The sequence below is a fragment of the Urocitellus parryii genome, chromosome 5 (genome assembly GCF_045843805.1).
Source record: "Urocitellus parryii isolate mUroPar1 chromosome 5, mUroPar1.hap1, whole genome shotgun sequence".
NCBI lineage: Eukaryota > Metazoa > Chordata > Mammalia > Rodentia > Sciuridae > Urocitellus > Urocitellus parryii.
This window is the reverse complement of record NC_135535.1, coordinates 61753472-61766264: the sequence shown is the minus strand read 5'-3', so window position 1 is coordinate 61766264 and position 12793 is coordinate 61753472. Positions and strand designations below refer to the sequence as shown.

The following is a 12793-nucleotide window of genomic DNA, read 5'->3' as shown; positions in this document are numbered from 1 at the left end:
GGGATAGTCCATTAGTTGTTGCTTCTGGATTGATTGGTTGAGAATGGCTGAAAGCAGGATGCTATTTTGCCAAGGGGATGGTTACCTGGGGTTCTGAGTAAAGATTTTAACATCCTTTGAAATGTGGACTGTTTTTTGTTGTTGTTGTTTGGACCAAGGTTAACTAATTAGCTCCCTTTCCGCTTTCCTCTTCCATCCTCCCCCTTATAATTAAATTTAGGACATCTCAGAATTTTTCTCATCACCAGGTATTCAGACTTAGTCTGTGCTCTCCCCAGTATTGATGGCAGTGGTCTTAGAATAAAATAAATCTTCTGCCCATTCATGTCTGTGATTTTTTTAACTTTAGCTCTCATGGTTATGATTTCCTTCATATTCCCTCAAATTCTTTTCTGCACTTTGCTTTCTTGCAACTTATTGAGCAATGAAGTAAAATGTTACTGAAAACATGTGTCTTGCCACTCCATTCTACTAGACTATTCTTGGAAGAAGAATGTGTTCAATATGCTCTATACCACACACGACCTGGCACAACCCTGTCTGTGCTCAAGTCTTTTTGTGGCTGAAACATATTCCCTCCAAAGCAATTCACGACAGTCTACCTTTAAAAAACACAATTAAGAAATATTTTTATTCGGATTGTTTTCTGCCAGCAGAAAATTTGCGATTTTTTTTTCAATGGCCAAGAGTAAGAACCCAGAATCCAACTCCTCTTTTTTCCTAGGAAGATACAAAATTTTAGATAGAGGGAGGAGCTGGATTCAAGGGGGAGGCACCAAATAGATCTCATCTAATAAGTCCTCATGAAGAAAAATAGGACTCTGGGGTTGTGGAAAATTTTATGGAAGTTAATTAGGACATAGGGATAAGTGAAGTCCACAGGGAATTCCACTGTGCTTTGTACCAAGGTTTTAAAACCAGAAGGTGGGATTTCTCCTTCTTCTCTTAGCTTGAACCCTTTGAGAACATTCCACTAGCAAACCTTATGCCCCGAACTTAGTCATCCTTAAATCTTCTGCCTTCAGCAATGTCAGAGTTTGGGAGAAAATTATGTCTTTGTCCAGTTTATCACTGTCCATGTCATGTAGCTAAAACCTATCAAGTAGAAAAACCAACGTGCAGAGCAATGAAGTTATGTGCCTGGGGTTCTTCTCTGAGCATGAAGTTTGCCACACCATCAGGATGCAGAGTCCCGATCTCTCAGTGTGGTCTCCTTTCTGGTGCTCCAACTTGTCTTTCCCCTGCTGAATTCAGGGGTTTGGAGTGCCAGGGAGCAGCGGCTGGATGTTGGGGGCATGGATGTAGAGGGCAAGAAGAGGTGGGAGTTAGGATCTTCTGAGAAGCCACTGCTGTCGGAGCATGTGCTGCTGTGGTGGTGGAGAAAGCCTGCAGTGAGATTGAAAAGAAACACATGGTGCATCTGTGAGACGACTGAGTGTACTGAGGCTGGTAGGTATTTTCATGCCCCACCTGAGGAAATATTTCTCAACATCATAAGTCATATTTAAGGTTATTAGAAGCAGTAGCAGCAGCAAAAGATTATGAGACTTAGGGTTTCTGCTCTTCTCACCATGAAATGAGATTTCTGGAAGAATCAACCCCTTATTAACTGTAATACTTACAAAAGTATATGTTTGTACTTGAAAGTATATTATTTTATGGTTATAAAAGCATGTTTATTCTTTTGTTTTATGCTGCATTTAAATGATTATATTTAAGTGTATGTTTATACTTTTATTCTTATATTTTATTATCTATTTTGGATTGCTGAGCACTGATGGACAAAATCACAAAACTATTTTCAATGTACATTTTACATCATGAGCTGAACCTAACATTATTCACTTATACATCTTCCCTCCCTCCCTCCCTCTCTCCTTTCTTTCTTTCTTTTGCTGGGGAATGAACTCAAGGCCTTGCACGTGCTTGGCAAGCACTCTATCACTGTGCTACGATCTCAGCCTTTTTAAAATGTATTTTATTTTGAGATATGGTCTTGCTAAGTTGCCCAGGCTGGCCTTGAACTTGCAATCCTCTGGCTCATCCTCCTGCATAGCTGGTATGTACCATCATGCCTGGTTATATGTTTCTATTAATAAATATTTCTCTTGCCATTTCTCCATGTGACATTCTCAAATATTTACTACCCTTCTCCAATCTCCTGCCTCTTCAGTCATGCTCCCGTAGGGAAAAGAGAGAAACCAATAGGTAGAAAGTTCTTTGACTTCCTCTCTGGATGACCAATATAATGGTGCTCACACCTATCATTTTTTTCTCTAATCTCAAAGATCTGTACTACCATTTCATAATTAAACCCTAAGAGTGCTTCAGATCTCAACTCATCCCAGTTCCCAGTGACCTCCACCTTCATTCTCCCCTTCCGTCCTAAGCCTTGGTCAAGACCATTCTATTGATTCTTTCCCCTCAAGCAAATGTATGTGATAAACATTTCCTCTCTCAGAACAGCAGCAGCAAACATTCCCTGGAGTCTCTTGAGTCCTGTATCTACTTTCTTTTCATCATTTCCTATTTGCTTTTCACATCAATATTTTAAAGCCCTGCCACACAAATAAAAATACTCTCATCAAGGTTGCAAGTCACTATCGAGTTGTAAATGCATTGGTATCTTTGCATTCTCCTTCCTTACTGGATGTCTTATGACACATTACTGAAGACTATACTCTCCTTCTGGGACCAAATTTCACTTGACTTCTACTTGCAACTTTATGTTTCTGATCAATTTGGATGCTCCTTTTGTTTTTTCTTGATTGATCCATAAATATTCTAAGGTTTCTTTTTGGCTTCAGTGTCTGACTCTCATACTTTTCCTGTATGAACTATTTTTTTCTTAGGTCATCACTTATTATAATTAAGCCTTGAATTAAAGAAATCTCGATATTTAGGTGAAGAACATGGCCGCCGGCGAAGAGGCAGCACATTCAATGCATCCGTGGTAAGGGGATCAGAGAGACTCATTAATACACCCACAGGCGTCAGGCTGAGAAACTTCAAGCAAAATTCCACTGAAAGGAGACCTACCGGGAACTAGTAAGTTTAATTGGACGTGTCTGCTTGTCACAGACTACTGAATCACGGCAACACAGATCAGGGGCACAGCCCCTCCAGCAGCCGCCAAATGGCTGCTGCTCACTCGTAGCAGAAATCCAAGGAGCGGGCGTGGCCTGCCTGGGCCCACACCGGCCCGGCTCCGTGATCCACCACCGGCCGCTGCCGGGTGGCAGCAGCTAACGTAGGAGCAGACATTGACCACCTGGGCCCCCGCCGCCCGATTCTGTGAATCGCAGCCAGCCGCTGCTCACAAGTAGCAGCAATCTACCGGCCTGGCTCTGTGAGCCGCTGCTGGCCGCTGCCGGGTGGCTGCAGCGAACGTAGGAGCAGACATTGACCACCTGGGCCCCCCCCACCCGGCTCTGTGAACTGCCGCCGCCCACACGCTACAGCAAACCTAGGAACGGGCGCTGCCTGCCAGGGCCCACGCCCGCCGCGGCTTTGTGAACCGCCGCCGGCTGGCGCCAAACAGCCGCTGCCTGCAACCTTGCAGTGAGTGGGGAGCGGGCGCTGCCTGCTCGGCACCGGCCGGCCCGACTCTGTGAACCTCCTCTGGTGGTTTGGAGCTACAGACGACCACCCCCCACCTGCCAGCCCCAGTGCTGCAAACGACCCCTGACCAGCTCTGGGAAAGGCCCCGCCCACAGCAGGAGTGGAGACTCGCCCAGTCCGGGAGGAAGAACTGCTGCACAGTGATTGACTCCCGCCTACTGAGAGGAGAGACTTGGCCCGAGGGGGAAAATATCAAAGACACAACAATTTCACCAAGCAGAAAGAAACGCCAGCAGTATGAAACGACAAGGAAAGAAAGGACCACAGGCAATGCAGGTCAACTCAACTTTAGAAGAGGTAATAGCTGCAACAGATGGAATGTCAGATAGAGAGCTCAGGACATACATGCTTCAGATGATCTGGAGTCTCAAGGAAGACATGAGACAGCAAAATCAGACAATGAAAGATCACATTGACAAACAAATCCAGGAAGTAAAAGATCAATTTCACAGGGAGATAGAGGTAATAAAAAACAAACAAATAGAAATACTAGAAATGCAGGAAACAATAAACCAACTTAAAAACTCAATTGAGAATACTACCAGCAGAGTGGATCACTTAGAAGATAGAACATCAGACAATGAAGACAGAGTATTTCAACTTGAAAAGAACATAGATAGCTCAGCAAGTCTACTAAGAAATCATGAGCAGAACATTCAAGACCTATGGGATAATATCAAAAGACCAAACTTAAGAGTCATTGGGATACAGGAAGGCACAGAGCTCCAAACCAAAGGATTAAGCAATCTATTCAGTGAAATAATAAGAGAAAACTTCCCAGACTTGAAGAATGAGACAGAACCCCAAATCCTAGAAGCCTACAGGACGCCAAATGTGCAAAATCATAAGAGATCCACACCTAGACACATTATAATGAAGATGTCCAACATACAGAATAAGGAGAGAATTTTAAAAGCTACAAGGGAAAGGAAGCAGATTACATTTAGGGGTAAACCAATCAGAATAACAGCTGATCTCTCAACACAGACTCTAAAAGCTAGAAGATCCTGGAATAACATATTTCAAACGCTTAAAGAAAATGGATTCCAACCAAGAATCTTGTATCCGGCGAAATTAAGCTTCAGGTTAGAAGATGAAATTAAAACCTTCCATGATAAACAAAAGTTAAAAGAATTTGCAGCTAGAAAACCATCTCTTCAAAAAATCCTTGGCAAAACATTACAGGAAGAGGAAATGGAAAATAACATTGATAACCAACAATGGGAGGTAGGACAGTAAAGGGGGGAAAGTAGTCAAAGAGGATAACAAATCAGGTTTAGTAACATCAATAAACAAATATGGATAGAAGAACAAACCATATCTCAATAATAACCCTAAATGTTAATGGCTTAAACTCACCAATTAAGAGACACAGGCTAGTAGAATGGATCACAAAACAAGACCCAACAATATGCTGTCTACAGGAGACGCATTTGATAGGAAAAGATGTACATAGACTGAAGGTGAAAGGTTGGGAAAAATCATATCACTCATATGGACCACGGAAACAAGCAGGAGTGTCCATACTCATATCTAATAAAATAGATTTCAAGCCAAAGCTAATCAAAAGGGATAAAGAAGGACACTTCATACTGCTCAAGGGAACCATACACCAACAAGACATAACAATCATAAATATATATGCCCCAAATAATGGTGCAGCCGTGTTCATCAAGCAAACTCTTCTCAAGTTCAAGAGTCTAATAGACCACCATACAGTAATCATGGGAGACTTCAACACACCTCTCTCACCACTGGACAGATCTTCCAAACAAAAGTTAAATAAGGAAACTATAGAACTCAATAACACAATTAACAACCTAGACTTAATTGACATATATAGACTATACCACCCAACATCAAGTAGCTACACTTTTTTCTCAGCAGCACATGGAACCTTCTCAAAAATAGACCATATACTATGTCACAGGGCAACTCTTAGACAATACAAAGAGGTAGAGATAATACCATGCATCTTGTCTGATCATAATGGAATGAAACTGAAAATCAATGATAAAAGAAGAAAGGAAAAATCAAGCATCACCTGGAGAATGAACAATAGGTTGCTGAGTGATCAATGGGTTTTAGAAGACATCAAGGAGGAAATTAAAAAATTCCTAGAGTTAAATGAAAACACAGACACAACATATCGGAATCTATGGGACACATTGAAAGCAGTTCTAAGAGGAAAATTCATTGCTTGGAGTTCATTCCTCAAAAAAAGAAAAAACCAACAAATAAATGATCTCATACTGCATCTCAAAATCCTAGAAAAAGAAGAGCTAAACAACAGCAAAAGAAGTAGAAGGCAAGAAATAATTAAAATCAGAGCTGAAATTAATGAAATTGAAACAAAAGAAACAATTGAAAAAATTGACAAAACTAAAAGCTGGTTCTTTGAAAAAATAAATAAAATTGACAGACCCTTAGCCATGCTAACGAAGAGAAGAAGAGAGAGAACCCAAATTACTAGCATACGGGATGAAAAAGGCAACATCACAACAGACACTTCAGAAATACAGAAGATAATCAGAAATTACTTTGAATCCTTATACTCCAATAAAATAGAAGATAGTGAAGGCATAGATAAATTCCTTGAGTCTTATGATCTGCCCAGATTGAGCCAGGAGGATATAGACAACCTAAACAGACCAATAACAATAGAGGAAATAGAAGAAACCATCAAAAGACTACCAACTAAGAAAAGCCCAGGACCGGATGGGTATACAGCAGAGTTTTACAAAACCTTTAAAGAGGAAATAACACCAATACTTTTCAAGCTATTTCAGGAAATAGAAAAAGAGGGAGAACTTCCAAATTCGTTCTACGAGGCCAACATCACCCTGATTCCTAAACCAGACAAAGACACTTCAAAGAAAGAAAACTACAGACCAATATCTCTAATGAACCTTGATGCAAAAATCCTCAATAAAATTCTGGCGAATCGGATTCAAATACATATCAAAAAAATTATACACCATGATCAAGTAGGATTCATCCCTGGTATGCAAGGTTGGTTCAATATACGGAAATCAATAAATGTTATCCACCACATCAATAGACTTAAAAATAAGAACCATATGATCATCTCGATAGATGCAGAAAAAGCTTTCAACAAAGTACAGCATCCCTTTATGTTCAAAACTCTAGAAAAATTAGGGTTAACTGGATCATACCTCAACATTGTAAAAGCAATCTATGATAAGCCACAGTCCAGCATCATTCTGAATGGAGAAAAATTGAAGGCATTCCCTCTAAGATCTGGTACAAGACAGGGATGCCCTCTCTCACCACTTCTGTTCAACATAGTCCTCGAAACACTGGCCAGAGCAATTAGGCAGACGAAAGAAATTAAAGGCATAAAAATAGGAAAAGAAGAACTTAAATTATCACTATTTGCAGATGATATGATTCTATACCTAGCAGACCCAAAAGGGTCTACAAAGAAGCTATTAGAGCTAATAAATGAATTCAGCAAAGTGGCAGGATATAAGATCAACACGCATAAATCAAAGGCATTCCTGTACATCAGCGACAAAGCCTCTGAAACGGAAATGAGGACAACTACTCCATTCACAATATCCCCCCAAAAAATAAAATACTTGGGAATCAACCTAACAAAAGAGGTGAAAGATTTATACAATGAAAATTACAGAACCCTAAAGAAAGACATAGAAGAAGACCTTAGAAGATGGAAAAATATACCCTGCTCATAGATAGGCAGAACTAACATCATCAAAATGGCGATATTACCAAAAGTCCTATATAAGTTCAATGCAATGCCAATCAAAATCCCAACAGCATATCTTGTAGAAATCGATAAAAGAATCATGAAATTCATATGGAATAATAAAAGACCCAGAATAGCAAAAACAATACTAAGCAGGAAGTGTGAATCAGGCGGTATAGCGATACCAGACTTCAAACTATACTACAGAGCAATAGTAACAAAAACAGCATGGTACTGGTACCAAAACAGGCGGGTGGACCAATGGTACAGAATAGAGGACACAGTAACCAATCCACAAAACTACAACTATCTTATATTTGATAAAGGGGCTAAAAGCATGCAATGGAGGAAGGATAGCATCTTCAACAAATGGTGCTGGGAAAACTGGAAATCCATTTGCACCAAAATGAATCTGAATCCCTATCTCTCGCCGTGCACAAAAGTTAACTCAAAATGGATCAAGGAGCTTGATATTAAATCAGAGACATGGCATCTGATAGAAGAAAGAGTTGGTTATGATCTACACGCTGTGGGATCGGGCTCCAAATTCCTCAATAGGACACCCATAGCGCTAGAGTTAACAAATAGAATCAACAAATGGGACTTACTCAAATTAAAAAGTTTTTTCTCAGCAAAAGAAACAATAAGAGAGATAAACAGGGAGCCTACATCCTGGGAACAAATCTTTACTCCACACACTTCAGATAGAGCCCTAATAACCAGAATATACAAAGAACTCAAAAAATTGGACAATAAGATAACAAATAACCCAATCAATAAATGGGCCAAGGACCTGAACAGACACTTCTCAGAGGAGGACATACAATCAATCAACAAGTACATGAAAAAATGCTCATCATCGCTAGCAGTCAGAGAAATGCAAATCAAAACTACCCTAAGATACCATGTCACTCCAGTAAGACTGGCAGCCATTAGGAAGTCAAACAACAATAAGTGCTGGAGAGGATGCGGGGAAAAGGGCACTCTTGTTCATTGCTGGTGGGACTGCAAATTGGTGCAGCCAATTTGGAAAGCAGTATGGAGATTTCTTGGAAAGCTGGGAATGGAACCACCATTTGACCCAGCTATTCCCCTTCTCGGTCTATTCCCTAAAGCCCTAACAAGAGCATGCTACAGGGACACTGCTACATCGATGTTCATAGCAGCTCAATTCACGATAGCAAGACTGTGGAACCAGCCTAGATGCCCTTCAATAGATGAATGGATAAAAAAATGTGGCATTTATATACTATGGAGTATTACTCTGCATTAAAAAAATGACAAAATCATAGAATTTGGAGGGAAATGGATGGCATTAGAGCAGATTATGCTAAGCGAAGCTAGTCAATCTTTAAAAAACAAATACCAAATGACTCCTTTGATATAAGGGGAGTAAACAAGGACAGGGTAGGGACGAAGAGCTTGAGAAGAAGATATACATTAAACAGGGATGAGAGGTGGGTGGGAAAGGGAGTGAGAAGGGAAATTGCATGGAAATGGAAGGCGATCCTCAGGGTTATACAAAATGTCATATAAGAGGAAAGGAGGGGCAAGACAAGATAATACAAATGGAAGAAATGATTTACAGTAGAAGGGGTAGAGAGAGAAAAGGGGAGGGGAGGGGAGGGGAGGGGGTACAGTAGAGAATAGGACAGACAGCAGAATACATCAGACACTAGAAAGGCAATAAGTCAATCAATGGAAGGGAAACTGATGTGATACAGCAATCTGTATACGGGGTAAAAGCGGGAGTTCATAATCCACGTGAATCAACCGTGTAATATGATGTATTAAGAACTATGTAATGTTATGAACGACCAATAAAAAAAAAAAAAAAGAAATCTCTATCCTTAAATGCATTTATCTAGTTGCCAAGTGGACTTCTCTGTTGTATTATTTTAGAAGTACTTCAGGTTTACTGTGTCTAAATCCGAATGCATCAAGTTGTTTTAAACTTGACAATAGCAAAAAAAAAAAAAAAAAAAAAAAGTGTATCAGGACAGTGTTAGTCTTGACTTTCTATTTATGGGATTATTTTACAACTCTGTAGGGTCAGAGCTTATATTACAGATTTATGTTGGGTAGAAATACAAATAATTTTTGTCCAGTGCCATCAATAATTCTAGAGATTATAATTTACAATGTTATTAAATATTAAACAGTTATATATCTAACTTGGCATTTTATTAGGTTGTCTTTATATACAAAGTATCTTATCAAATACACTTTGAATCAGCTCAAATACTTTATTGGTACCCTTATTAATGAATGAATTGAATAAAATCTCTGAATACCTTTTTGGAAATTATACCTAAAATATTTGCCTCCCAACTTGTTATTTCTGCTGTATTGTGTTCCTGATAAAAGGACATTAATATCCACTTAGTCATCTGAGATGACACCTGGAAGTCAACCTGTTTTGTTTTTTCTTTCCCTCATCCTTTCTTCCTACCTAAACACAAGTTTATTTGGCCCTAGGTTTGGCCATTGCTATGGTGTGCATGTGTCCCTTCCAAAATTCATGCTGAAAGTTAGTCTCCCATTGTGGTGGTACTGAGAGATGGGACCCTTTGGGAAGTGATTAAGTCATGAGGCTTCTACCCCCATCAATGAATTAGTCTTATACAGGACTGGAGGAAACCAGTTTAGGACCCTTTTGTTCTTCTGTCCCTTCTGCTCTGTGAGGAGCCATGCAAGAGATTTTTACAGACACCCAGCCTGCTGGTGCCTTGATCTTGGATATCCCAGCTTCTAGAACCAGGAGAAATTATTTATAAATTTTTTATAAATTATCCAGTTTTGGGGCTGGGGATGTAGCTTGGGAGTAGAGTCTTTGCCTAGTATTTGTGAGGTCCTGGGTTCAATTCCCAGTACCATAATGAATGAATGGATGAATAAACAACTTGGTCTCAAGCATTTGTTACAGCAGCACAGATTAAGACAGCCATTTTATGTTTCAAATATCTAGGAGTTCCCTCTTCCTTCCTCCTTCCCCAATGCTCCTACCTTACTTCTAATCATCACATTCTCCTCAAGGGTCTGTGGTAGGTTCTGAAATTTTTTCCCTTACTTCATGGCTCCCTACTCAGTTCATCCCCCTATCTCTGCCAGAATTATATTTCCAAGACAAATCTAATCATTGACTTCCTTTGTAAAATTTCCAGTAACTTCATATCTTCTCAGACTAAATAAGAAACAATTAAATTATAAGATTTTGTTTCAAAAATCTGATTTCTAATTATCTTTCTTATTCTTGGTTTTGAATTTTTCCCCAGTAGGTACAAGGGGTATAACGTCTGAAGAGCCTGAGATATTCTCTTCCTTTCTGCCTTAGAACATGTTTTCTTCTCTGCCTGAATCAACAGTTTTTTGTTTCCTTTTCTACTTCTCCCTAGCTCAGGCTTTACTCATCTGCCCAGACTCACCTAGAAAAGCCATCTTCCTGGAAGTGAACTCTGTGTCCCATGGGATTTAATAAAAAGTAACTGTTGATTCTCCTGTCATATTATTCCCTACACTATACCAAAGTATCCTGTGGCTATTTCTGCTCAACCTGTGTGACACTCTTCTTGACATTTACAAGTCAAGATCCAGTAGTGATAAAGGTAGTGAGGACATTGCTCTCAGCTCTTAGGGCACAGTCAGGGCACACGGTTAATAAAATTCAGATCCAAGTACAGGTAGAGAGGCTTGCTCTGATCCCAGGAATAGGCTGCACAATGAAGGCCCTGTGCTTGGATGGAAAGAGCACTCACATGGAGTCAGGAGCTTTGAGTTCAGTTCTGACTTGTCTACTAACTGGTTGCACCATCTTGCCAAGTCATTTTCCTTTTCTGAATCTTTTCAAATACAAATACTTGTAACTCTCTGTATGATGATAAGATTTACACAGGATAATATCTCTGAAAGTGCTGTCTGAAAGATAGTATCTCTGAAAGACTAGAGGCTCTTTTTACCATAAAGGCTGTGTAAGGTAGGAAGGATGGAGCCAGGGCGCTTGCTCTGCACATCTCCAGGAGCAATGCATGCATTGCACTGCATGTTGACACCTGAAGTTGTATGGCTTGACAGCCTTGGACATTGTGTTGGTGACCCATTCAAACTACAGCTCAGAAAATGGGCATCATGCAATGTACATAGAGATTATCCTTCTGCCTTCTGCAGCCTACTGAAAAATGAGCCAGGAGATACAGGTAAAGCTGAGGAAGAAATAAGAGAATACACAGAGGTGTAAAAAATTAAAAATAAGAAATAAAATAAAAATTTAAAATAATTTTTTCTCCTGATGCAAAAAGGGAAAGATACCTACCCCTCATTTTCTTGGAACAGCTTCTTCTGAATACTCATAAATTCTTTCTCTGTGTCTTTGAAATGTATGCAAATCTTTTCAAAGGCTAAACAGTCTTGTGCCTCTTTTTTACAACCCAGGAATATCAAACTCTTTCTGTTTTTACTGTGGTAAAAACACTTAACATGATATCTACCCTCTTAATGAAATTTTAACTATATAATATATTGTTGTTAATTGCAGACAATGTTGAGTAATAGATGACCAGACTGTCATCATCCTGAGTAATTGAAATTTAATGTCAGTTGAATAGCAACTCCTGACCATCACTACTCCCCAGCTGCTGGGGAGCACCATGCTACTCTGTTTCTATGTATTTGAGTATTTTATACAGCTCATACAGGTGGTATCAAACAGTATTTGTCTTTCTGTGACTTATTTCACTCAGCTTGATGTCCATAGGGTTCATCCATGTCATCACATATCACGGGATTCCCCTCCTTTTTAATGAATAATATTTCATTTTATATATGCCACACTTTTAAAATTCATTCATCTTTCTATTGATATGTAGCTTGTTTTCACAATTGATCATTGTGACCAGTCTGAAATGAACCTACAAATATTAATATTTGGTTAAGATCTTGACTTTAATTATTTTGGATAAATGCCCAGAAAAGGAATGGTTGGATTCTTTAACAGTTTACTTTTAATTTTTGAGGGATATTCATACTATTTCTTGTAGCAATGACACCCTATTATCTTCCCTTCAACAATATACAGGAGTTACAATTGCTCACATCCTTGTTAACTCTCCTCTTTTTAAGAAATAATATTAGCCATCCTATTTTATTGTGATTTTGATTTGCATTTCCCTGTTGATTAGTGAAGTTGAGCCCTTTTTGATGTGCCTGCTGGCCATTTGTATATCTACCTTAGAGAAACAACTATTCAAAAATAAATAAGAAACTTCTTCAACTTCCATAGCTTAAAAACCTCAAACAAACAAATTACCTGATTTTAAAATGGGCAAATGTCTCGGAAGTCTCTCTTTGAAATGGGAAGACAGCAGCTCTGTCTCTTAGCCTCTGTGGGAGCGTAGGAGCCTAACTTATGCAAGTTCCTCCTACTTCCAAAATCATCTCCTGTCTTAG

The 12793-nt window shown here is 39.3% G+C and overlaps 1 protein-coding gene across 1 annotated transcript in view; it reads right to left on the bottom strand.

The window, feature by feature from the left end:
- Positions 1 to 966: 966 nt before the first annotated feature.
- Tespa1 (thymocyte expressed, positive selection associated 1) overlaps positions 967 to 12793 on the bottom strand; it is a 35146-nt gene continuing 23319 nt past the window's right edge. The window contains exon 11 of the mRNA XM_077799227.1: positions 967 to 1386. Coding sequence (XP_077655353.1) covers positions 1178 to 1386 — 209 coding nt within the window. The 3' untranslated portion in view covers positions 967 to 1177. The remainder of the gene's footprint in view (positions 1387 to 12793) is intronic.